The following is a 26393-nucleotide window of genomic DNA, read 5'->3' as shown; positions in this document are numbered from 1 at the left end:
TAGGGTCACCATGGCTGGAAGGTGGGAGAAATGTAGTTGTAAAGAGCTCCCTTGTATACCTACAACACAGCAGTTAGTGGTAAAAACCCTCAAGTTTAAGGATGTTAGAACTATTAACTCCTTCATTAATCTAAAGGTCATCACGTCACCTCACTGAATGAAGATTACTCAAAAAGAGACAGTACCAAGTAATTCATGCCTACTACTGAACTCAGACATGAACTTGTCAATTTCCAGCTGTACATTTCAACAGGAATCCAATTTTTTTATCATCTCAAGCTTATATGCCTAAATTTGTGAAATAGCATTAATTTAACTTTACATTTGGCTTTGAATTTACTATTAATCAAGTCAAGTAAATGAAGTGGTGGTGAAGACAAACACATGCTAAGGTCGGCAAAAATACACTCCCATTAAACATTGTCCTTTGAAGGGTAAAAATTTTATTTTTGAGGAACTTCTTACCGCACATTTTCAAAGAGAGTCACATACGAAAGCAAAAATGTTATCCTCCCCTCATCCTAGAAATAAATAAGGAGGACATAAATTTTTTTTTTTTTTTTTTAAATCATGACACTTGGAGGTTTAGCACCAGCATCCAAAATGAACAAAAACGGAAAAAAAAGCATTTACTATATATTTCAGATTTCTTTGGTTGGGGTTCTCCCCATGTGGTATTAATATTTCTTGTTTCAATATATGTATTACCAAAACAGTAAAAACCAGGAAAAAAAAATATAAACCTAGCGGTTGCTGAAACTGGGGAGGCTGCTCTCTTGTCTTCTGTGCAGGAATTCCCAGATTCTCAGCTTGCTGGAAAAATGTGTTGACATTTTCTTTTTGTAGTTGTTTCTTAAAGAATAACAGTAAACATTCCAATGTCCAAATCTTGGTTAGTCTTCCACTTTATTGCTTGGATGTTTCTTTGGTGTTGGTAAGGTTGTGGCCTGCTTTTTGCTTTATTTCTGAATGGTCATTAATTCTTTAGGTCACCTGGGAAAAATTAAAATCAAATTTATAAAGAGTGACAAAGTAACGATGAGTTAAAGAATAAAAAGGCAGAAATTATCTGCTTTTCATATAATTAGAAAAAGAGTACTTCAAATGCTCTAAATACAATCACATCTTGTATAGATCTGTAAGCTATATGTTAATTAAATGGAAACTCTCACTTTTTAATAAAGTATTTTTATAAACCAGAAAAGTCAGTACATAAGAGCAAAGATTTTATAAAATTGTATAAAAGAAAAGTACCATTACTAATGAACAATACTCAAAATCATTTTAGTGGCTGCACCCTATCTCTTAATATGAATCTATCACAATTAGTTAGCTATTTACCAAATGTCAGACAGACTGTAAAAATATTTTTTCCCAATATTTAAAATTATTTCCTTAGAAACAATACCTAGAAATAATGTTACGCCATAAAAGGTTATGGCCATTTTTATATGATTAATATGTTACTCTAAATCAGTTAATTCCAAGTTTGAATAGGGAACTTATTTCTGTGACAAACTGTCCATGCCACCCAAGATAAAACAGAATATTGTCCTCATAGCGAATGCTTACCTAATTAACGGCTGATTAAAATCCCACATCACTGGATATAAAAGCAGATGGCCTTAAGACACAAGAACTTATAATAATCTCAAAACTTCATTTATGCAATTTTAACAATTTTTGAAAAATAGCATTGACACTGAGTTTACAACCTCTCTCTTAACTAAAAGCCAATGGAAAGGGTGATAACCAAGGAGTATACGAACTAATGTCTCAGTTAAAAGGGTTATAGGTTAAAAAAACAAAAAACCCAGAATTTATAATTGAGTTGACCTTTCTAGCTATAATTCTATGTAAATAAAATGCCCAAGACCTTTAAAAGACAGAAAAAAGTAGAAAATGACAAGAAAATAACAAGCTATCCTTTTATGAGAGGTTATTCTTTACCATACCCTATTGTAAACACTTCCTGTTTTTTCACTTAATAATCCTTGCACAACCCTAGTAAGTATAATTAGTATCCTAATTTTTACCAGCAGCAGACAGTACTGAGACAGAGGATCAACTGCTCAAGATCACCCAGCAAATGAGAGGTGCAGCAGAGCCTGCATTGGGTAGAAAAACCTTGGCTCTTATACACTATGCTGCACCGCCTCAAAATAAATAAAGTTGATTATCAAAGAAAAAGGGAAGGAAAAAAAAATCCTTCAGTTTATTCTACTGTTTCTGATTACTAAACAGGTTCTGAAACTGTTTCTGATTACTAAAACCAGGCCTTTGTTAGGGACTTTTAGCATCAGTTTTCCTAAGTGGTACTAGTAGATAAAAAACTGCCTGTCTAGAAAAAAGAAGTTGAGTATCATCAACTCTGTCTGAATGCTTATACCCTTATCAAAGCTTATCAAAATGAGGTCAATCCCAGAAATATTTAACCACCGAATCACTTTTTCTACAGAATCCCAATAGAGACAAGGGGATGGCACAGATGAACTGCAGAACTAGTTTAGACTAATTTGTACTCTTGTTGAGAAACCAGTGATACTAAAAAGAAAATACCAATTCAAGACTGGGCTGCCCCAGCTCTTACCTGCCGATGGTGAAGGTGCCTGGGGAGCCTGGTGTTACTCAGCACTGCTCTGCTGGGTGGGTGGAGCAGGGTTCTCAGTTGGTGCTTCACCTGCCTTGGCCTAAAATGCAAAACAAAGCCATAAATCAGATAAAGTCAGATGACAGTGGAAAGTTCAAGACCAAAAGTTCTTAAAAGTTTGAATTTTCCTGTGAAGGAAAATTAGCATGCAAAAATTTAACTACTCGTATGTATGAGTCACAAATTAGTACCATATTCAGTCCCTGGCATCTCTACCAAAACAAAACAAAACCAAAACCCACAAAAACAAAAAACAAAACAAAACAAAATTAGTACCATAGAAGAACAGCTTACAAACCGCAACCAAATACCACTACTCTCCATAAAGTCTGTGATATACAACTGCTTTCAACTCATGCTTAGAGGCAGCTTCCTCTCGATAAATGCCTCTCTTCTTTGAAGAACCCTAAATGTTTTAGCTCTGAATCCCCATTAGTATGGGTCATTCTTTCAGAGAATGTTAACTGGATTCAACAATGTGGTCTGTGTTATGTGCAAGGCATACCCTATATATATGGATCTTGAGCAAAATGTTTTTGTATTTGTTAAGTGTCAGGTTATCATGTGATAAAACCACTTTTAGAATGCTAAAGTTTGACATGATTAAAGACAATCTGGCAACATCCGCCCTGACTGGTTGGATTTACCTCTTTGCCATCTTGTGAAGGAGCGTTAGGAGGACGCGGGCGACGCCGGTAATTGTAGGGACGCCGGTATCCACGGCGAACAGACGGCTGGTTCGGACCACTGGAGGCTTGCTGATTTTCTTTATCTTCAGCCTCTCCAACTGCTGGGGCAGGTCGTGGGCGAGGAGCTCCCCTGCTGTAGGGAACACAGAATAAAATAGAACAAGTGCCAACGGGACAGGGCTTCTCCAGAAAATAAGGTTTTATTTTTAAAAATTAAAAAGTCAAGTGATCAGGGCCAGGCATGATGGCTCACCCCTGTAATCCCAGCACTTCAGGAGGCTAAGACAGGTGGATCACTTGAGGTCAGGAGTTCCAGACCAGCCTGGCCAACATGGTGAAACTCCATCTCTACTAAAAATACAAAAATTAGCCAGGCATGGTGCCACATGCCTGTAATCCCAACTACTTGGGAGGCTGAGGCATAAGAATTGCTTGAATCCATGAGGCAGAGGTTGCAGCAACCCGAGATTGGCACTGCACTCCAGCTGGGTGACAGAGGGAGACTCCATCTCAAAAAAAAAAAAAAAAAAAAGCCAAGTGATGAGTACTTATTGCTAGAACTATTCACAGGTCAATGCAACAAACGGAATAGAGGTTTCATGAAAAAAAAAATCTTAATTTTCCATCATTTTCCCCTTTCATTTGAATACATATTTGTAAGGAACATACATATACCGAACACATACTCTGTTCCTATCAGGCCCTTTGATAAGCACTAAGAATAGGAAAATCAAAAAAGAAAAGAAGAGTCGTCTGGTATCTGCCTTCCATGAACAGAATTTAGCGGAGACTAAGGGAATTAAACATGAGAAGAAACATTATTATGTGCCAGAGCCTGTGCTAGTCGGTTTTAAAATTAAATATTTAATTTGAATGGTAATTCTGTGGATGAGATTTATAACAAGAAAACCAAGAGGTTTAGACGATAAAGTATATGGCTGAGCTATATAAAAGTGCTGCTTTTATAGGTTAAAAAAGGTCAAATATGACTTTCCAAGATCACATATCCAGGGACTGACAAAGCTGAGCCTCACACACACTACTGAATCCTTTTTGTTCCAGTAAGACATTTCTATGCCGTCTCTTTTATTTTGAAAGTCCTTAGTACTTAATCATTAGTGATTATGCCTAACGCTGGAGGAAACCTTGTGAAGAAAAAGGGTACAATCCTTTTATAATTATACTGGTAGAATCCTTTCCCAATATAATATACTTTTTATCCTTCAATAAACCCATACTGACAAATTTCAAGATAGCATAAACATCATTCAGGAAGGAAGTTGTGGTTTTTCCACTTACCACAAAGGGTAAGATAAAAGAATGGGCAGGTTTATATTATAAAAAGCTTCAAAGGGATCTTATGGAAGGAGTCTAGCCTAATTCAGTCTTCAAAAGGAATAAAGCACAAATACAATAACTCAGCATTCACACTAATATTAACCTCAATGGTGGTGATAATATCTAATACATAGTGAGGCCTTTATTTTATCAGGTACCACACTAATTATCTTAGCTGCATTAGTACTTTTAATCCCCAACTATAGAATATCTCTTTGTTTTCAGACAGAGTCTCACTCTGTTGCACAGGCTGGAATGCAGTCCAAGAACATACATCTAACAAATTGTAGAGTAGGAAGATAAATTCAGGCGATTTGATCATACCCTGATTTAACCCCTCTAGTGGACTGCCTCGGTGATTAATATTCACTCTCCCAAATACCCTCTGACACTCAATTCTTCCTCCATTTGCAGCATTACCATGGAATTGCCCACCAATAATTTATCTGATTTCTTTTGATAAAAATTAAGTATTAATTTACATCTTATTATAATTCCAGAATACAAAATGATGCTTTGGTGCAGAGATAACTAAAAAGTCTAGTATTAAGTAGGTGGGAAATGTCACACCACCACCTGAAAACTCTGGCATGTAGTCAAAGCATTCACATCTTCTAGATATGTAATAAATCCACAAAACAGAACCACACAGTCCTCATTCTATCATTGTGCACACAAGTCCTTTAACTGGCCATTAGTGGAAAATGCGACATACCTACGGTACCTTGGGCGGTAAGTTGGATTTCGATGAACCGGTCCCTGAAGTTGTGCTCCCTCTGGGACTCCATCCTTCATCTCTCCAATCTCCCCAGCCTGGAGAGGCAATGAGAGCTGACAGTGAGTGTCACGGCACAGGGGATAAGATACAGTGCATACAGCTACGCTCAGAATTTTTTTTAGAAGTAAAAAACAAAATGCTTCATTACAGAGCTAGGCACTCGCAGCTGTAACACAAACTGTTTATGAGTAAATCTTCGTGAACAACTGAAAAGGAAGACAAACCTAGTCTGACTAGAACAGTCACGTGCTTAGTCCCAGAGCACCTAACTTTATTTTCGCGTATCAATTTTACATTTTGAAATTGGATACATTTCATTCATCTCTTTAAATAAAATACTCTTTTATTTTTCTTTACAACCAACTTACTTTAAGCCAGTGGAATAAAATTAACTTATTGTACAACTTCCAGGGGAAAGAAAGAACAACTTAAAAAAAAAAAAACAAAAAAACTCACCAACAATGTCTGCAATTCTTTACCATACAGCCATATCTCAACTTTCTTTTTTCTCAAAACATCCCTTCCTCCCCCTAAGAGCCAAATACTGTCCTTCATATTTCATCAAGAGAAACAGTCAGAAGACAATTTCCACACTCATTAGCAAATCTACCCAGCTCCCTGTATTTAAATTAGAATTTTCTTCTCTCCCATTGCCCTGGATAAGTGGTCCAAGTTCATATCTGAAACCAACAGCCTCTTTATTCTCATCAACTAGACACAGCATGTTAACTCTATCCCTTCACTATATTTTTACCTTTTCTATCATTTCCATCCAAGCATACATACCCAGTGAAATAGCACCCAACCTTTTCAATTTTTTAAAATTTTGAAATAAGCACAAAGTTACAGAAAAGTTACATGTAATTCTCAGAGCCCATTCAAGTTTCACCATTTGTCCCAATGATGCCCTTTATAGCAAAAACACCATTTCGAAATATGCACTGAAGTAAGTTATATCTTTTTGTTTGGAGCATTTTTTTTTATTATTTATTTATTTGAGATGGAGTCTCGCTCCGTCGCCAGGCTGGAGTGCAGTGGCACGATCTCAGCTGACTGCAACCTCCGCCTCCCTGTTTCAAGCGATTCTCCTGCCTCAGCCTCCCAAGTAGCTGGGACTACAGGCGTGTGCCACCACGCCCAGCTAATATTTTGTATTTTTAGTACAGACAGGGTTTCACCGTGTTGGCCAGGATGGTCTCAATCTCTTGACCTCGTGATCTACCCACCTCAAGACTTCCAAAGTGCTGGGATTACAGGCATGAGCCACCACGTTGGTTTTCATGACCTTGATGTTTCTTTAAAGATTACAAACCAGTTATTTTGTAAAATATCCCTCAACTTGGGTTATTGCTGTTCACTAATGATTAGATATTGTTTTTGCATCCCCAGGGGGATGGAACAAAGTGACACTGCATTCTCCTCAGTGCATCCTGTCAGGTGGCATATAGTTTCAATTTGTGCCATTACTGATACTGTTCACTCTGATAATTGGTTAAGGTGGTATCTGCCACCAGAGTCCTCCACTGTAAGTTGACTCTTTCCTTCTTTGTAATTAATGAGTACTTTGTGAGGAAGTACTTACAAAGTGCGTAAATATACTATTCCTTATCAAATTTTTCAATATATTGGTTTATTTATTTATATTTGTACAGACTCATGGTTTTCTATTTTATTCAACGAGTTGTAATCTGTTACTATCATTACTGGCCAATGGGAACCCCTTCAAGCTGGCTCATATCCTTTTCATGTGTTTCCAACATTCTTTGAGTACTTCTTCACTTTCTGGCACAAGATGTTCCAGGCTCATATTGTACTTTCTCTGTCCCAGCTCTGAAATCAGCCATTTCTCCAAAGGGAATTCTTTTTGTTTCATGTTATTTAAAAACAAAAAATTGGGGGACAGGTATGCTCAATGCTGTTTCTAAGGTATCACTGCTTTCAGGACCTTTCAGTAGACAGAACTATGGAACACACACACACACAATGTTACATATATATGTGTCTATGTATGTGTGTATATATATGTATGTGGGTTTATGGCAAACACACATGCCTACCTTGATCTGCCCATTTAATGGCTTTAGAAGTAGTTGGTGAGATAAGGGGTAAGGGAGAGACCAGGGGCAACTCTGCATTGTAAAAAGCAAATCAAATCAAGCCAAAATCTTGCTCTGATCCCTTATCTTCTTCCAGCTACTACCCCATTTCTTTACAGACATACATACTAAAGAAAAACCAAATACCGTGACCACCACTACAGAAACCTCAATGGGGAATATGTCTCCTCTTCCTGCCCTTTGCTGTTTCTTAAGTTCATTCTATTTAAACTTGTCTTCACCAAACCACTGACCTCCAAGTTACCAAATCTAATAATCAATTCTCAGCTTAATCTCCTCTACTTATCAACAAGCATTTAACACATTTCCTTCTTGAAATACATTCTCCTTGGCTGCTCCTTCTCATTGTCCTTTGCTAGACAATCCTCATCTTCCTACTTTTTAATTGTTGGTGTGTCCCAGAACTTGATCCTAGGATCCTATTTCCACCTACACTCACTTTATAGTTAATATCATCCTGCCCCTATGGCTTTAAATATCCTGTTTTATAACTCCAAATCAGCCAGGCACGGTGGCTCACGCCTGTAATCGCAGCACTCTGCGAGGCCAAAGTGGGTGGATCACGAAGTCAGGAGATGGTGACCATCCTGGCTAACACAGTGAAACCCCGTCTCTACTAAAAATACAAAAAATTAGCCGGGCGTGGTGGTGGGTGCCTGTAGTCCCAGCTACTCAGGAGGCTGAGGCAGGAGAATGGCATGAACCCAAGAGATGGAGCTTGCAGTGAGCCAAGATCGTGCCATTGCACTCCAGCCTGGGCGACAGAGCGAGACTCTGTCTCAAAAAATAAATAAATAAATAAATAACTCCAAATAATTATTTACAGTCCCATTTCTCCCCTTCAAACTCCCATTCACGCCTTTCCTGGGACCTGATGGACTTGATCCCTTGCTCCATTTAAGTGTCTTCTCAAATACAACTTAATGAACTCCCAAAAATGCTGTCAACCACTGTATCTAAGACTACACCTTCCATCCTCCAGCCACTTTCTACCTCCTCCCTCTGCTTTATTTTTTCTGCCTACTTAACACCTCCACTTGTAGGTGAATTTAATGTGAGAAAAAGACCTCCAAAGAATTTTCACCTTTCCCTCCAAACCCAATCTTTCTTCAGTATTCCCGTATTTGTTTAAATCAAAACTGCAGAGGTATTATTTACTCCTCATACAATATATTGCCATTCCTCATACTCCTCACTCAATCCATCATGAAATGCCGACACCTTTATATGCTTAAAACATTTTCCAAATCTAACCATTTAATTAGACCTTCCACTGCCAGCTTATCTAATACAACCCATGTTCATCTCTCTACTGAAAAGATTATAGCAGCTGTTCTCCCTACTTTTATACTTTTGCCTCCTGTGGTCTAGTCCCAACAAAACAGTCCAATAATCTCCTAAATGTTTTTCTTCTGTTGAGATCCCTTTACTGGCTTCTCATCACATTTACAGTAGGTCAAGTATTTACAATCGTCTATCAGCATGTCTGACCTCCCGAGATCTCACCTCAAACCCTGCCCTGCTTCACTCACATCATCCCGATCACAAGAGCCTCTCTTTAGTTTCCTAAGTAAGCTCGGCCATTTCTTCCTCAGAAACTGTTGAGTCACAAAAAAAGACTGAGAGAAACAGCAATTAACGTGTACAAAGGATGAGAGTCTGCCAGAAAGACTGGATGACAAGAACAAAATGAATTGAAATTAAGTTCTACCACTTCTTGTCCATGTAAAATAAAAGTTGCTGATTTTTAAAAATAATCAAATTCCTTCATTTGTGACAACAACAAAAACTATGGAAACCACTGCTTCCCTCAGGCTATAGAGAGAACTAAAGTAAGAACCAATTGCAAATATCTGTCACCTGGTAGATGCCACAATGTTGCTCCCTTCCCTCCATCATATAATTATTTTCTCAAAGACAACAAGTACATAGTAGCTCAGTGAATGATTCTACTTAATTCTCAAATCTATAAAACTATTTTCTTTAAAAATGGAAGTCATTCAGTCACTAATAAATCATGCTGTATTATGTCCTTAGTGCATAAGGCAAACACCACTGGCTTATATATTCCTAATTTTTTTTCTATTATGCCCAATAAATTTCATAGCGTTGTAATAGTAGAAAATGTTGGTGAAGACTTTTCTATTTGATCTCAATAATTTTTACTATCCTAGAGATCCATCTATATATTTTTAAGACAGCACACTGACAACCTTGAAGCAGCTTAGTTATACGGATGAGAGCTTTAGGAATTTTCTTTTGATGCTCTTGACTGGCTTGATCAGACTACTTAGGAAACTAGTAGATATTATAAAGATTATTAAAAAATATGGTTTAAAGGATCAAGACAACTTTTACTTCTGACATGGAATAGGTAGGAAAGTCAGCCATTCAATCAACAACTAAATGCAGTGAAGTTACAAGAATAAGTGTACATGTTCAAAAGTAGCTTTCGATTAGCTTCTGCATACGATGTTTTACATGGCACTAAGGAATGACTTTGCTCTGCAACTTCAATTCCTAAGGTGAAATACGTTTTATTTCAAAAGATATGAAAAAGAATCATCATGCTTTCAGCAAACGTGATGTATGTTGTATAGGCCAAACACTAAGGAGGAGCATTTCAGGAAAGCACTATTAAGACACTAAAAATAAGTGCATATTACAATCTCACCGACTTTTCCTGTCCTTGTTTCCTAGAAGCCCAGAGTGCTGCCCTAAAGCTACTATGTCTCATGTACCCAATCTCTCCATATATGTAAGTCTACTTGTTATTTTTAGCACATTTGTCAGAGACAGCTGTTGAAGAGTAGAAGGAAAAAAACAAGAAAGAACACAGTCATGCATGATGGGACAGGAGAAGGGTAGCAAACAACAGACAGAACATAATGTTCAGTCAAAACATCTAGTGGGGGGAAAGAAAAGAAATACCCAAGGACACCAAGGAGAAAAAAGTTGTGGCTAGTGATAACAAAAATGATGACCTATCCCTAGTTTTCCAAGCTCCCTAGGAACTGCAAAGTTGATGTAAGGTTTATTAAGCACAAAACAAACTCACAACAGCTGTACTAATATTTTGCAGTAAAAAAGGAGAATCAATAATCAACAACCTCCGTTCTGGTAGGTTGCCTTTAAAAATCAGCACTGTCTCATTTAAATCCAATACTTTATAAACGTTATTTATGGCTGCAGGCATCTTTTGCTAAATCCTTTATATTTAATCATCACGACCCTATGGTGCAGGCATTTAATGCCCCCATTTAATGGATGAACCTAATCTAAAACTTGGTTTTCTCAAAACCTCACAAATAAGTAGCAGAAACAGGATTCAAATCCAGCCTGACTTCAGAGTCCAAGCTCTTACACATTCCCCCTGTCTTATTACCTTAATTCTTTTGTTCTTCTATCAACTAGAAACTTTAGCCATGAGGGTTCCCTATTATAGGCATGGATCACGTGGTTTTGCTTTTAGAAATGTTACCGGAATGACTGCTTTGAAAAAGCAGACTGAAGGCCTTGCCTCAGCTTTTGTAGCATCAGGAAGCCATAAGCAAGGTTTCTGGCAGCTGGTGTTGGAGGAGGAGGAGGAAGAGGAGGCAGAGAAGGACGGAAGGGTGAGGATTGCTGAAGAGAAGTCTCAGTTGCAATTTTACCTGTATTCTGTTGGGATGGGGTAAGACCCGTGAGCGACGGTCAAAGGTCTGTCCCACGTGGTAAGGCGGGAACCGCCGCTGCCGGTACTGAGGGCGATACTGGGGGCGGCGCAGCTGATTCCGGGCCCCAGAGAACTGCCTATCAGTGGCAGGGGGGTCAAATCCTTCACTGCTGCCGCTCCCTTCCTCCTCCTCCTCCCCAGCGTACTAGCGAAGCAAAGAAACAAGAGATTCAGAAGTTTTAGCAAGGAAAGAACCAAAGAACACCATTTAGGATATCACCAAAAGAAAATCTCCCCAAAGCAATATAATCCTCTCCATTATACAGACAAAATGCATTTAACCCAGATTATCATGTGATTGCCTGGGATAAACTACATTAAGATTAGAGTAGATCTGTGCAGATAAAATACCAAGAAGCAGAGAAGCAAGAGCAATCAATCTACAATCAATTCAATAGTCATCTAATTAGAACTGCTATCAGCTAAGCAACCACCCGAACAGTATCTGCAAGGTTTATAATGTTTAGCTCCATCAAATGCGTGTCTCCCAGCATTTACCATCCACTGAGGCAATGTCAGGGAAAAGCCAAAAAAGAATACATTTTATGACGTTACCAACGTATTTGACCCCAGTGGTATTCTTCCTACAACAGTCTGTAAAGTTTAGATGGGATCTCTGAAAACTTCCAGGGGGTCTGCGAGGTCAAACTATTGCCATAATATTACTAAGATGCTATTTGCCTTTCCCAGGCATTCTCTCAGAAGCATATGGTGGGGTCTCCCAAAGGGTACAATGACATGTGGTCTCTCAGCAGACTGAATGCAGAAACAGTTGTGAGAATCCAGCTATCTTCTATTAAACCATACATCAGAGATCTGCAAAAGTATAAAGCAATACCACTCTTTTCAATTTAAATATTTTTTTCCATAAAAACTATTATTTTCATGAACATATAGTTATTTTAAATCAATTAACATTTTATTTTGCTTTCTAATATAATATTAATATAAATAAACATTGACGAAAACTCCAGAATCCTCAATAACACATAAGCATATAAACAGATCCCAAAATCAGGAAGTTTGAGAACCACTGACCTATGGCATGACTGCCTTTATACATTTAGGAGTAAAGCTTTAATCGTACTTTGATGGTAGTAAGCCCTGATCCTGGAGGTTTCTAAATACAGACCTTATTAATGTTAACAAAAGAAATTACTGATTCATTTTATATTTTTCTATTTAAATTATATCATATACCACCATTTTACATTTTAAAAAACCAAACATCCTACAAAAACTACATGATTTCAAATCTTACTTTAAAGAGGATACGCAAATGTCTTTAATGGGAAGTAACTAGTTTTTAAAAATGAATAAATAAAAAAAGCAAAATAATGACCCATTATTTTTTCTTACAGGAGTGTATTTAAGCTTTGGACCCTTCCAGAACAAGTCCACATGTGCAACCAAGCTCCCCCTCCAAAAAAGCCTCAACTAGTCTAACTTCAAAACAAAAATCAAGTCATTCTACTCTTCATAAAGCCTCTAGCAAAGAAGAGATTCACAATTACGTAAACGTTTATTTGCACAGAAAATGCTTACCAAAATATTAAGTGTGAGACAACATAAACTGTTTTTCTTCTTGGGCTTATCTTCCTCTTTTGCATTTCACACAATCAAATCTTTAAGAGTTTTACAAAGCATACTAATGGCACCAGCACTGCTGAACACGCTCTTTTGAGAGATACTGAACAAGTTGTTGGGACTTAGATATTACAACAAAAAAGCTCATTTATTATATTTTAAGAGTTTTAACAATTTTATTTCTTAAGCATTTAAACAATTTTGTTTCTATCTTTTATTTGCATGACTTTAGAATTTTCAGGTTTTGGAGGGGAAAAGTCTTTAAGAAAAATTTTTCACTGAATGTTTTCCTACCACTTTTATTTTTGAACTAACCTGGGAGTCAAAATAATCAGTTAGAGCTCTGTGACTGATGAACGTGAAAGAGAACATGATGTAGGAAATGCTACAGCAGCTCATTCCTAGTTATCCTCTCATAGTTTATTAAAAATCAAATAAGCAAAAACAAAGAAACAAGTGGGAAGTCCTAAGGAATCTGATAGAATTAATTTGGGCAGCAGGATGTGATGATGGCAGAATAAAGAGGAAAAGCAATTAGGTAAACAGAAAGATATAAATCTATGCAAACATAAAGATAGGTCATTCTCGATCTGCAGATATTTAATTCTGATGAGTTTTTCTTTGGATGAGATAGGTAGTCACAATCCTGTGCTGACAAACATTCGGAGTTTTCTTCAATGTGCCAATACCTGGTTCTAATTCTAGACACACCAAGAACTGATTCAAATCTAGTAAATTCCTCATGACCACAAATATACTGGGTCAACTTTGGGTGCCTTGAGAATACTCCTATAAACTGAGCCTCCCAAGAAAGCTCTAGCCAGATTTGCTTACAAACCCTTTCCCCTGCACTGAAACCAACCTAAAGAACTAAAAATCCACAGAATCACTTATTGTGTCTTTACTTTGAAATAATGGAAAAATGCTATGCTAAATAAAACAGCCTCTTAACCAAGGCAATTCGTTAATAGTTCTGTGGCCTGAACTTTTATTGCCTGTTCACAAGTTATTTCCCATTCTTTCACCAACCAAATTTTAATTTTCTTAGAGGTCAACAGTGTTGGCACCAAGGAATGAACAAGGTTAAGTCAATGATGGAAATCCATTCCCCTTTGCCAGTGAATATCTGTGACTAGGTTCTGGCCAGAAAAAAAAGGCCAAATGAAGAGAAACCTTGTTAAAACCTCAGCACTGTCTCCCTTAAGTCCTCCTGTTACAAGACAATTAAATGTCTATTACTTGTAGCCAAATATATCCTAACTGATACAACTTATGAATGGCAAGTTTCTAATGAGACCAGTGGCTCTGGAAAAATTCTGAGCACTAAAATTTCCCCTTAAGAGTACCGTGTACACTGCTCCAGTGATGGGTGCACCAAAATCTCACAAATCACCACTAAAGAACTTATTCATGTAACTAATCACCACCAGTTTCCCAAAAACCTATGGAAATGAATAATAAACATTTTTAAAAAAAGATAAAAATTTCCTCTAAAGAAAAAATAAAAATCACTTAAATCATTTGTCTCCAGGAGAAGACAAGGTATTTATCTGCTCCAAGTACATACACTTAATTCCATGCATGAAGAATTTCTCAATCACTGGCAAGTAACAGAGACAACGTACATTCCGGGGAGGGCCACGGCGCCTTCCATAGTAGCCACGTCTGTAACGGCGCCGATCTGCAGCGTAACGACTCCCTTCCACAGGAACTCCATCCGGGCCAGTCACATTGGCAGCTTCTGCACCCTGAGAAGAAAATAAAAAGACGGCCTCAAAATTAAAAAGAACATAAACTAACTCAAAAAACAGCCTTGGACTGCTAGAGTATAAGACTGGCAGAACATACTAGGAATTCCCACTGTGATTTTAAAAACAGATCTAGGTTTTAAACAAAGTGAGCAAGGTACTTCACATCCTGATTTAAACATGTATGGTTTGTTTGCTCACAGAACCTGAGCTTTGCTTGTCTAGTTATGTCAATCGCAAAAGCAATGTGTAACCTCCTTAAAGAACATAAATTAGCAAATATACAACTGTCAAAGTAGAAGCAATGCTAGACCAGGAAGAATATTCCTCAATGGGAAAGACCTGAGATACTGTTATTTTCCTAGAATGTGTTGAAACCTATGTTATTCTAGGAGGTACCAAGAGGACAATCCCTATTCATGGGCTCACGATTCTCTGTCCAGCACAGAGGTACTGAGTGAAACTTCTCCCATTTTGGCAGCAACAAGAAGAAAGGGTCTTTGATGAATAATATTCTCCACACATGTAGTCCTTCGTTAGCCTTTCCTATTATCCTTGAAACAGATTTAGAATTCTTATTCTCATATGGACAAATGGAAAATGTTTCAAAAATGTTAAAAAAATGTAGACCAAGAAGATTTCAGAGAGTGTATTTCACACCTTGCATCAATTTGTAAAACCCAGAGTTCTGAAAACATACAGAAGAAAAATCAACACAAAACAATTTTTTAAAAATTGGATGGGATATCAGAGATCCTCATAGACCAGCATGTGCTGGTGAGTGATTTGAAAATCTAAAAGACTTACAAGACACCCTGGGGATCACACTGGTAAAGATAATCACTTAAATTTCTGCATCAGGTGAAATAGTTTTTCTTTGAAAACACAATGGTTTGAGAGCCATTAGGAACATGAACTATGGAATGGTATATGTGTATGTGGGAGGAGCACATACAGGGAGTTAACCTGTCATTCAGTTAATTTATAATTCAGCTGCCATGATTAGCTACCATGGCAGTTGTGCTATATGTAGTTTTAGTGTGTTTTTAATCTTACTCAATATTGTTTTACTAATATCTATAACACACTAAACACAAAGCATAAAGGACATTACTGACACGGAATTAAATATATAACAGTATTAAAAACTTCTGTAGCTAGTCTTCAGGATAATCCCTTAACTTCTTGGATTCAATTCACCTGAACAAAGCTATTTTAGGGTCTATCAGGGTACCTTCAGCTTCCCAAAATCCAAGCCAAACAGAAAACAAAATGATTAATATTCAATTTCAATCTCCTTTTATTGAGATTAAAATATTCTTTACCATGTATTATTTGTAGGCAGAAGTGCTTACAAGTCAGCCTGAAAACTTTACTTTGATAAAAGAAATCTTTTGCCCCAAAGCAGTTTTTTTTTCTTTTCTTTTTTAAACAGAATCTTGCTCGGTCGCCCAGGCTGAAGTACAATGTCTCAGTTCACTGCAAACTCCACCTCCCAGGTTCAAACGATTCTCCTGCCTCAGCCTCCTGAGTAGCCGGAATTACAGGCGTGAGACCACACTCAGATATTTTTGTAATTTTAGTAGAGACAGGTTTCGCCATGTTGGCCAGGCTGGTCTCGAACTCCCGACCTCAGGAGATCCGCCCACCTCAGCCTCCCAAAGTGCTGGGATTACAGGTGTGGGCCACCACGCTCAGCTGCAAAGCAGTTTTAATATATTGTTAAAGGATAAGATAGTTAAATTTTAATCTGCATTTCAAAATATGTACCTTTGGTATAAAAATATAAGTTATCTTTAAATTGAGAAATCAGCTTTTCTTTCCATAATCAGAGTTGATCATTTATTAAATAAGAAATTAAAGTATCTTTACTGCAGAATGTTTATAATGACAATGTCAAAAATATTTCTGCTGGCTGGGTGTGGTGGCTCACACCTGTAATCCCAGTACTTTGGGAGGCTGACACAGGTGGATCACCTAAGGTCAGGAGTTTCAAGACCAGCCTGGCCAATATGGCGAAACCCCGTCTCTACTAAAAATACAAAAATTAGCTGGGCATGGTGGTGGGTGCCTGTAATCCCAGCTACTATGGAGACTGAGGCAGAGGAATCGCTTGAACCTGGATGGTGGAAGTTGCAGTGAACCAAGATCGCGCCAAGGTACTCCAGCCTGGGCAACAGAGGGAGACTCCCATCTAAAAAAACAAAACAGAACAAAACAAAACAAAACAAAAATTCCATTTAAAAGTCACTTCCTGCTATTGTATAAAAATTCCAAAGTCATGTCAATTCATAAGGGGCTGACAGATAATTTATTGTGCAACAAAACTATGTGCCAGCACTTTGATACCCAACCACAATTTCCTCTCACCTTCTCTCCTTCAACCACATCAAACTCCACAGTTTCTCCATCTCCTACACTGCGCAGATATTTCCGTGGGTTATTCTTCTTGATGGCAGTCTGGAAAGAGAATAGAAAATTTTATTCGATGTATATTTCAATATTGGCCACAGATTTCACTGCTTTCAAGTACACTAGAGTGAACTTGAAGAAACTGTTGACCAATTCTTATTTTTCCACCATTCTCCCACTAACTTGGATCTCCAACACAACAACAAGAAAGCACTATAAAACTATATTACACATTACTTTCTTGATTTGTGCTATTCATCTTGACAGGTGGATTAAACAGAACATGTTTTTTCTGTAATTGCAGTGTGTGTGGTGACTACACACTACTGTTGCAGGCTGGTCACCTGATCATATCAGATGTATTAATTACCTCAAACCATTAAGCTTCGGAGACTCTCTGAAGGAGGAAAGGAGGCAGTGATAAAGAAAAACAAATTAAAATGCCAAGGGGATAAATATTTCTGACAGAGTAAAACAAAATTATCTCAAGAATCAGAACGTATAAGTAATAATCTGGCCTCCCCTCTCCTCCCATTTTGCAGATGAGTTAATATGAGGCTAACAGTTAAAGTGATTTATCTGAAGTCACAAACGTAACAGCCCCAGGGATGATGGGGGAAGTGGAGGAGAGGGAATTCATATCCCTGTACCCTACCTATATGATATTTATTCAACATTTCCCCCATCACACAATTCATATTTCAACAAATCCTATGTTCGCTGATAATACATTAAAAAGTTAGTGAAGATGCTATTCTTCATTAAACATCTGCACCTAAATATCTGCTTATGAATAGGTGCTGCTCTCTCTTTTTCAATCAATGAAGGCAGAAAGTTAATTCCTGCCATGCATTTCCATTTCTTTGGCTGGTATCTCTAAACAGTTAAAGGGGCTTGAGTTTCTATGGAACTAGGTCAACCTTACTTTATAAAGCGATTAAGCATGCATAATCCAGCCCGTCCCCTAACTCTGAGTAGGAGGGAAAAGAAATAGTGAGCTAAGAGAGCAGAGACCTCACCCACAGAGGAAAAAAGGCAGTTCAGGACAGGATATATGCGCACACAGCACGAACATTCAGCCATTCCAAAAACAGCCCCTCCCTGCTGGCTCGCTCCCTTTTTCCTGTTAAACTGGGCAAGCCTCAACACATTGAGGTGACTCACCACACAACCTCACGGGGGCTGGAATCGGGTCATATACTCACAGGCTAATAAAGCCAGCCACCAATACAGCAACTTCTGAGGACCTTCACGCTAGCAGTCTTCAGAATTCTTACCCCAAAAGGTCTATTAACCTCAAACCTCCAAGTATTATAAACAACACTATTATGACCCTAAAAGTCACTGTATCTGAACAAAATAAATCTACTCAAATTATCTACATACAACTGAGATATATCCAGTCAAGTAGAAATATAAACAATAGAAACCACAGCTAGATACCACTATCTTCAAATCCTACGGTCACTCCAATACACAGACAAACCTAAACAGAAGGAAACAAAAACACAGATGTATTCTGGATTTCTGCATTGCAAGAGAATGGGCTGGCATTAGTACCTGCTGCTCTATCTTCCTTATTGTTATACCCTGAGAACGCATATTTCAGACAATTCACTGAAAGCTAAATAAACAAAAAGAACACTAAGGATAGTATTCCTTCTCTTAACCTATTTTATAAAGGAAGTGTAGGACATATTAGTAACAGAATAAATAACACCCTAGGCTAATAAAGCAAAGAGAAACTGAGGCACCTATAGCAGAGAAGCTCCATATCTTACCCATTTCCTCTATTTCCTGCAAATCTAAGGGAATTTGCAGCTTTTGACCTGGACATGTCCTAACATGCCTCATTTAACAAGAGTGAGGGCTACCCTGGGAACTGGAAGTTTTCTCATCTTACTGTCTGCTTCTCTGTGCTGTTTACTTCAATTCAGAGCTGCTCTGATAGAGGAGCTTTAACCAATACCTACCCAGGCAGAAGCCAGATTGGCTCCAGGCAAACACTAAGGAGGAACCACATCGGGAGAACAGGATGCTAAAATGGAAATAGACTTTTTTTTTTTTTTTTTTTTTTGCTAAGGACTCAAGGCTTTAAAAATTAGAAAGTGGTCTAACCAAATATCACTTTATACAACTGCAAAAATAAAACTATTTGAAAACAGTTAATATGATGGGGTAGAAGAACTTATTTGCCAATCTTAAAATGTGGAACTGAGCTCTGGTTGCAAAATAAATCACAGCAAGAGTTTAGATTAAAATAATAATCCATAGGACTTACTTTTGGGAAAGGGCTGACAGAAGATTACACACCCCCTCCTCACATAGCAAACGTAGTATTTATAATCCCTCTTACCTGATGTACAAATACATCTTCTTTGGTGTCATTTCTGTTGAAAGACAAAAAGCTCACAATTAAAGGTAGTAGGTATGTGGAAAAACTTAAAAGAACCTATGTGTTATGAATTTAAATCCCAAGTCCTCAAAACACAACACATATTTTCACTTATTTTCTACACTCAATTCAGACACCTCAAATCAATCCTTGTTGAACATTTCTAACCCCACATGCCACCCACCTTCCTCCTCCACATTGCCACAGTGCTTAGATCCAAGCTCATAGACTCAACATACAGAAACATCCCCTTCCTCTGTCTCTTTCTGAATCACATGGTGTGTAATCAGAGCCTTAGATTTTCCTCCCAGCAAAAGCAAAGCAAGACAGTTAAAAGGACAGGGCACAGCTGTGAACTAGGCTCTCCTTACACTGAAACTTAAAACAGCCCCCCACCCCCACCCCACCAAAGGAGACAAGAAATTGGAGGAACTTTCAGAAAGGGTGGGAAAGCAAAGAAAATGCCGATATCATGTAAAAACCTCATAATACTCCCAACATCTTGTAGTTGTGTTCTCATTCCTGTATGGTTAAAAGTTACCACAGTTTACAGTTTCTACATAGGACTGGACCAGAAGTGGGTTACAGATCCAGCTCAATTACTCACTAGTTGGGTGACCTTAGGAAAGCTGCTTAACCAGTTTAAGACTCCATTTCTCCATCTGTGAAATTATGGACATGGTCTCATTTATCCTAAGGCCCTTCCCATTTCTGATTTTATCTCCCCCTCCTTTTTTTCCTTAATGACTAGATTTTATGAAATAAGTTATTTATTAGTGTCCTGGAAATGTATTTTAAGTAATATTTAACAACCAGTAGCTTAGAAATGAGAATATTTACAGTGCTTAGAAACCTAAAAAATTTATATAAACCATTAATGAAGGCTAAGGGATTTATAACTGCTGGTGCCACAATGTAAGTATAAACTTAAAACATGCAAATATACACACACACATACCGATTTATAAATCCATATCCATTTCTGACGTTGAACCATTTGACAGTGCCAAGGACTTTGGTGGCTAAAATAGGATTAAGCAGATAAATTAGTACCTGACCTACAAAGAGATAAAGCTCATATCACTAAGATCTTGATAACATTAGACAAAGCCTAAACATACCTAAAGAAACCATTAAAAGCTTAATTCCCAAATACATTAGAAAAAGAAAATGGAGCAAGCCAAGATCTCATAAGGAAATACTTTTCAGAAGACTAAATCTTTCTTCCTTATTCAACTTTTCAGGAAAGTCACAAGATAGGAGTGGTTGTAAGTCTATACAATTCTGTAATCATTAAAATCGAGAAACACTGAAGGAAAAAAAGAATGTTCAAGATGAATGTTCCAAGTTTTAACCTAGACAAATTTTATAAGTTCAAAAGATGAGCTACAATAAAAGAGTGAAAGACCTTAACACATCACTTTCATACTTGGAAATATTAGGCAAACTTTAATGAGAAACAAGGTGGCTCCTTGTTAGCAGGCAATCTACAAAGACGTAAAGCAACTTGTCCAGTTGCCAAATGGGAGCCCATCAGAGGAGTCAAGAATAATAACAGAACTGCTGCTGTCTCAATCCAGTTCTGTACTTACCACCCTGAGACATGATATAACAGGTCTTTTCAAACCACATGATGAATTTGGGCTTGTTTCTTTGTTTACCTTGCCCTCTACAGTTGTGTGAATCAAACTTAAGCATTTTTCCATAAAGTCCCCCTCTTTACCGTGATGGTTGTCTCTACCTCATGAGCAGGACCACTTCCCTACAATGCCTGATTTTAGCAGAATTAAGAGAAGGAATCTAAACAAAATAAAACTTCATGTAACTTGTATTTTGTAGGTTTATATTTATCTCAATTATTTCAAATATGATCTTTGGAATCAGTTGTGAATGACAAATTCAGTACTTCTAGGAAATGCCCCTGTCTCAATTCAGGAAGTGCAAAAAGCAATTATCAAGACTCAATGAAACAGGAAAATTGATAATAGATTACCTTAAAGAAAAAATAAAGAAAAAAGGCTCAGTAGAGAATGAAACTAATTATTAACATCAATCCATGCTGTCTCTCCATAAAATACAAAGTTTATAATTTCCAAGGATAAACAATAAGGCTTCACTTTTAAATTCAAAACTAAAATAGTAATTAGGACTTGCTCTGTTGCAGGCAGGGTTAGTTCTGAATTTTGCTAGACTGATATACTTGGGAAAATACTTTAGCTCTCTTTGTGGGTGGAAAGAAAAAAACAAAAAAACTTGTCTTTATATCTCCAAAGTTATGCGGTCTACATTGATTAGGCATTCTCCAGCTTTAATTCCAAAGATCTCTCATCTCTCCAAAGGAGAGATCAAACCCAGGCAATCTTACGTTACAGGCCCCTCTAATTGGAGCAGCAAGGCAAAGGAGAAAAAAACAGTTGATGTTTTAGATGCAATGTACACAGAAGAGGCCTGTTTTTGATACATTATATGCATTTAAGTCAGGCAATATTCCAAATAATATGCGTTTAGTGCCTCTTTTCATTTGCCCAAAAAATTAATTACCTGGGAAAATATAAAGACTGGAACTGTTTTTAATAGTTAGCATTGTTGAAGGAATAATATTATTAAAATGGCAATACTAATAATAAAGGAAAAAGATGATAAATAATTCTCAGGTCTAACCTCAATCCAAGCTGAAGGTTATTTTTACTCTCCAATGTAGTTTAAAAAAAGTTTCGTAATTCCACAAATACTTCTCCAAGGACTTCTTATGATCAAATTCATTCCCACTTCTTGCTTTAAACCATAAATCCACTTCATATACACTAAGGGGAAGGGTTGGGAAGGAAGACCATCGATTTCCATAATATTTATCAGAAGGAAAATTTTTTTCCATTCATGAAAACTATTTTTCCTGGCCTATGTGCCTATAAACTCAAGTTAAGGCCCATTTGCAAATACTAGAACATACCCATTTTAGTCAGCACCGTGCCTGGCACATCTTAGGCATCCATGTGCTTGCTTGGCAAAGGAAAGGGGATGGCAGGACACACCAGACAGAGACAAACAGTGTTGAGGTGTCATGTACAAAGGGCTGTCCTTCATTTTTAGAGAGACGCAGTAAGAGTGGAAAGATAAAAGTCATCAGACTCATCACCAGGGATCTGCAGAGGCAGTTGGTTGAGGAAATTAACCTTCATTTATCTGTTTCCTTCATCTTTAAAGATAGTATCTGCTTTCCCAATCTCAGAACAGTACAGGATTAAGTGAAAAACCGCAAAAGCCTTCTACAAAAATAAGGTATCATTAAGCATGTTATCTTAACACTGCTTTGGAGAACACAAGATTGTCTCTCTCAGACATCTGGCAGAAAGTGTTCCAAGAAATATTTGCTAGAAACAACATCACAATGTACTACTGACTAGATTTAAGCAACTTTTAGTCCAGCAAAATCAGGCCTATTTTGTTTCTTAACCTACACAGGTTACAAGTAGCATGTTGTTTGGTAGGGACTTAGTAAAAGCCCTGGAAAAAAAAACGAGAAAATAGTCCTCTCAAAGTGGGGAGTATTGAAAGGTGTTACACTTTTCTCACATTGCTTCCTCAACTTTCTTCCCAAAGGGGAAGTAGGGCTCAGAGAGATGAGACAAACATGCCCCACCCCAAATAGTGAAGTTGTCTCCGAAGCATCCTACACCATCTGTTAACGTTCCTGTTTATAAGAGCGAACGATATGGACACACACCCCTTAGGGAGGTTATTCACCACCCACCTGCTTTGCAAGCGTTTAAGAACTCACACAGGGGCGTTACTTACGAAGAGAACGCTTAAGTTATGTGACTAAACCAACAACCATCACAGAAACCCTTTCCATCCACTGCCCCCCCAAATCTCAACATTTCATCTTCCTGTTTCCCTTCCTAGGTTACAAGTGCCAAGGTAACAATGTTTTGAACTAACGTCATACCCCCACTTCCGACGAAGTTTTTTCAGCTGCTACACCACGTGCGTTCCCACAGTCCGGGAAGAGGGAAGCGTGTAGCCATTGGTGGACACTGAATGGCTGTTTGCAGCAGTGGGCCCACAGAGGGGGAGGAGGACGTGGGACTAGGACCCAAGTTTCCCGGAGACTATTGCAACACCTCTTTGCTGGCATGTGGCCAACAGGAGCATGGCGTCTTTCCCATGCCCATGTGGGAAGGGCGTCAGGGACAGACACCTGACCCTTCCTGGCAAGAAGCTTTTCTATCTTTCCCTCCCCGTCTCCTTCTAGCGCCTTCCTCTTCCCCAAAGGAAACGCTCTCCTTTCCCAGATCCCAAGCAAGGACCCCAAAGTGCCAGGCACACGTGTCGGTCCTTCCCCTACATCCATCCCTACCCAAGGTCCCCTCTCCCAGACTGCCTCTCCTTTCCTCTCCAAACGCAGGCATTTTCCACCACGGGAATCCTCGACAGTGCCCGTCTGGGAGACAGAAGTTAAGACCTAAACTTTCTGGCCCGGAACCAGAAGGGAGGTGCACACGGCCGCGAGGAGCGCAGGGCGCAGCGCGCTCACCTGGGAGCGCCCGCAAGGGAGGCGGCCAGCGCTGGGGACCCGGAGATCCCTGGGGACCCCATGCTGTCAGCGTCTCCAGCCCGGGTGGGAGATGTAGCGCTAGCTGCCCACACGTGCTCCGCGGCCGGCTGGGCCCGCCCCACTACGGCAGCCCCTGCTCTCCCCGGCCTGACTCACCGAGAACTTTTTTCTCCGCGTCTTCGCTGCCGGCGACGGTGGCTAAAGAAGCGGCGGCCGCGGTGCCCGTGGCTGCTGGGGCCGCGTCTCCACCGGGGTTTCCTGCGACGTGGGCGGCGGGCGCCGGGGCCGCGGCCTGGGGCGCACCGCTGCCCACCGGGCTCTTGGGCGCGGGGTCCTGGGGAGCCGCGGCGGCCGCCTCTGTCGGAGCCTGCGGGAGGGTGGTGGTGGTGGTGGTGGTGGTGGTGGTGGTGGCCTCGCCCGCCTCGCTCATGCCTCCTCCTCCTCTGCTCTCGCTCAGGCGCCTCGGTGGCGGTTGGTCGGCGGTTAGCGCGGCTGGTGGTCGCGGCGGCCGGGGCTCGCTCTCGGGGAGGCCGGGGCGGATCTCGCGGCGCAGGCGGCGGCGGCCGAGGTGGGGTCGCGCGGCGGAGGCGGCTCGAGCTTCGTGCTGCGCGCTCGCTCTTGGGCTCCTCGCTCGATCTTACTGCCCCAAAAATGGCCCCGCACAAGTTTTTCTAGGCGGCGCACCGACCCGGGAGGGAAGGGCGGGCGAGGGGAGAGGGTGGGGAAACTTAGCTCTGGAGTCGGGCCCGGGACTCTCATTAGCATTTAAAGGCGCCCAGTGCGCTTTCCATGGCTCCAATCCGCCGGGACGCGAGCGCGCGGGCCGCGTTGCAGAGCCAAGGAAAGCCAGGGTGAACTGGGCGCCCGGGTTGTCGTCTGGAGCGTTCCGAGGAGCCCGCGCTGCTGACCATTTGTTGGAGCGGGGTGCAGAGGCTCTCCTCCCTCAACCCGTCTTGGCACCCGCAGCTGACAAGGAGAGGTGAAATAGGGCACCCCAACTACTCTGCGCTTTACCCTCTCAAACACTTGTTTTTAAATCGTTTGCATCTAGTCAGTCATTCAACATGTATCAAGCACCAGCAGCTATTCGTAGCACAGCCGTTAAGAACTGGAATAATAAAACCTTAAGACTATTTGGCAACTTACTCCTGAAAGCTAATATACAGATAATTTCATCTGTAACACGGAGATGAGGAAATTGACCTCACAGATTCAATGTAAATTCAGAGTTTACACCAATTTAACCGCGACGAATAATGAGCTGTCAATATATATTTAATAAGGAACACGAAAAAAGCTGAATAAATCCACTTCCTACCTTCTGCTCCAGTTGCCTCTGCCAGCTGGTGAAAGCTTAAGGAACTGAGCCCTCTTAGCCTCGAGGATGAGAGGTATAGAGAAACAGATCACCCAGTAAACATTATTCCCAACTTGAAGAGCCCACATGGCCCTTTGAGAATGGACTGGATGGTACCAAACACAGGGCCAAAGGGTCTGGGATCTGTACCCAAAGACTGTCTGGAATACAGGACTATTTGGCCCCTAGGGTTCAGACAGACTAGGTATAAATTCTGGCTCTGTTTTTTATTAAGCAGGTTAACTTGGGACAGAGATTCCATGTCCCAGAGTCGGTTTCCTGCTTTATGAGAGGTTCTCAAAGGTGACATGAAAAGTAGATGAGATTATCATGTGTAACTCCAGTGTCCGGTCCACCTACATCTCCTTTGTTTTGTTTTTTAAGTTATTGCCTGTTCCCTCAAACAATTTACCAAATTTTTTCCAGGAATGTGTCTGTAATGTCGATGTCTACCTTATATCAGTAGGGTAACTATCAAGTGTAATTCATCTTTGTATCTCCACTGGTTAGTACAGTACGTAGCATAAAGTTTGGACAGTGAATGTTTACAAAATGGAAACAGACCAAATTCTTCCAAACTCAATTACTTATCTGCACATTTGCTATCAATTATTATGAAACTTTCCTGAATTCTTACTTTCTTATTTCATCCACAAAAAACACAAAGAAAATAAATTATTTGAAAAAATAGCAAATTATGGAATTTTGAGCTTTTCTATGTAATTCATCAATATTTTAAAAATTACAAACTCTTAAATGTTAGATTCATATTTTAGTCTGACTTCAGTACGGAGTATACAGTGATGTTATATAAATGTAGATGCTTTTAAAATGCTGGTCTAATTCTAAGAATGATTAAATTATTTCTTAATTTTAAGGATTATGGTCTTAATTACAATTAAATTATAAACATGATTTATTCTGGTGAGGACTGACCATTGACTTTCTTATTCAGCAAAATAATTATCATTGCTATTTACCTTTCAGAATTACATTACAAGAAAAAAAATTATGGAGATTGAACTCTTCAAACTGATCCAACAGTAAAGTCT

General features: G+C 39.3%; 1 protein-coding gene across 4 annotated transcripts; it reads right to left on the bottom strand.

The window, feature by feature from the left end:
• Positions 1 to 422: 422 nt before the first annotated feature.
• On the bottom strand, positions 423 to 24745 carry YBX3 (Y-box binding protein 3). 4 transcript variants are annotated; one of them, XM_030804493.1, is made up of 10 exons: positions 24141 to 24745; positions 20388 to 20451; positions 19391 to 19424; positions 16993 to 17082; positions 14500 to 14622; positions 11226 to 11432; positions 5393 to 5490; positions 3298 to 3469; positions 2591 to 2690; positions 423 to 993 (listed from the first exon to the last, which is right to left on the bottom strand). In XM_030804493.1, the coding sequence occupies exons 1-9, from the start codon at positions 24412 to 24414 to the stop codon at positions 2625 to 2627; spliced, it is 1128 nt and encodes a 375-aa protein (XP_030660353.1). In that variant the 5' UTR covers positions 24415 to 24745; the 3' UTR covers positions 423 to 993; positions 2591 to 2624. The 4 variants fall into 4 exon arrangements, with proteins under 4 accessions (XP_030660353.1, XP_030660354.1, XP_030660352.1 ...); XM_030804494.1 differs by having other exon boundaries at positions 5402 to 5490; XM_030804492.1 differs by having other exon boundaries at positions 424 to 993; positions 3298 to 3472.
• Between the last annotated feature and the right edge of the window lie 1648 nt (positions 24746 to 26393).

Source organism: Nomascus leucogenys, chromosome 23, assembly GCF_006542625.1.
Source record: "Nomascus leucogenys isolate Asia chromosome 23, Asia_NLE_v1, whole genome shotgun sequence".
Classification (NCBI taxonomy): domain Eukaryota; kingdom Metazoa; phylum Chordata; class Mammalia; order Primates; family Hylobatidae; genus Nomascus; species Nomascus leucogenys.
Note: the sequence above shows the minus strand (reverse complement) of the source record. Positions and strands in the feature narration are given on the sequence as shown.

What these genes read in the sequence shown, in the direction of transcription:
- YBX3 (XM_030804492.1), bottom strand. Translation starts at nt 24,414, where the DNA reads ATGAGCGAGGCGGGCGAGGCCACCACCACCACCACCACCACCACCACC. An exon ending in GCCGTGGCCCTCCCCGGAAT is followed by an intron (nt 11,433 to 14,499) that starts GTACGTTGTCTC and finishes TTGCTTCGCTAG; the next exon opens with TACGCTGGGGAGGAGGAGGA. An exon ending in CTTCACAAGATGGCAAAGAG is followed by an intron (nt 2,691 to 3,297) that starts GTAAATCCAACC and finishes TTTGCATTTTAG; the next exon opens with GCCAAGGCAGGTGAAGCACC.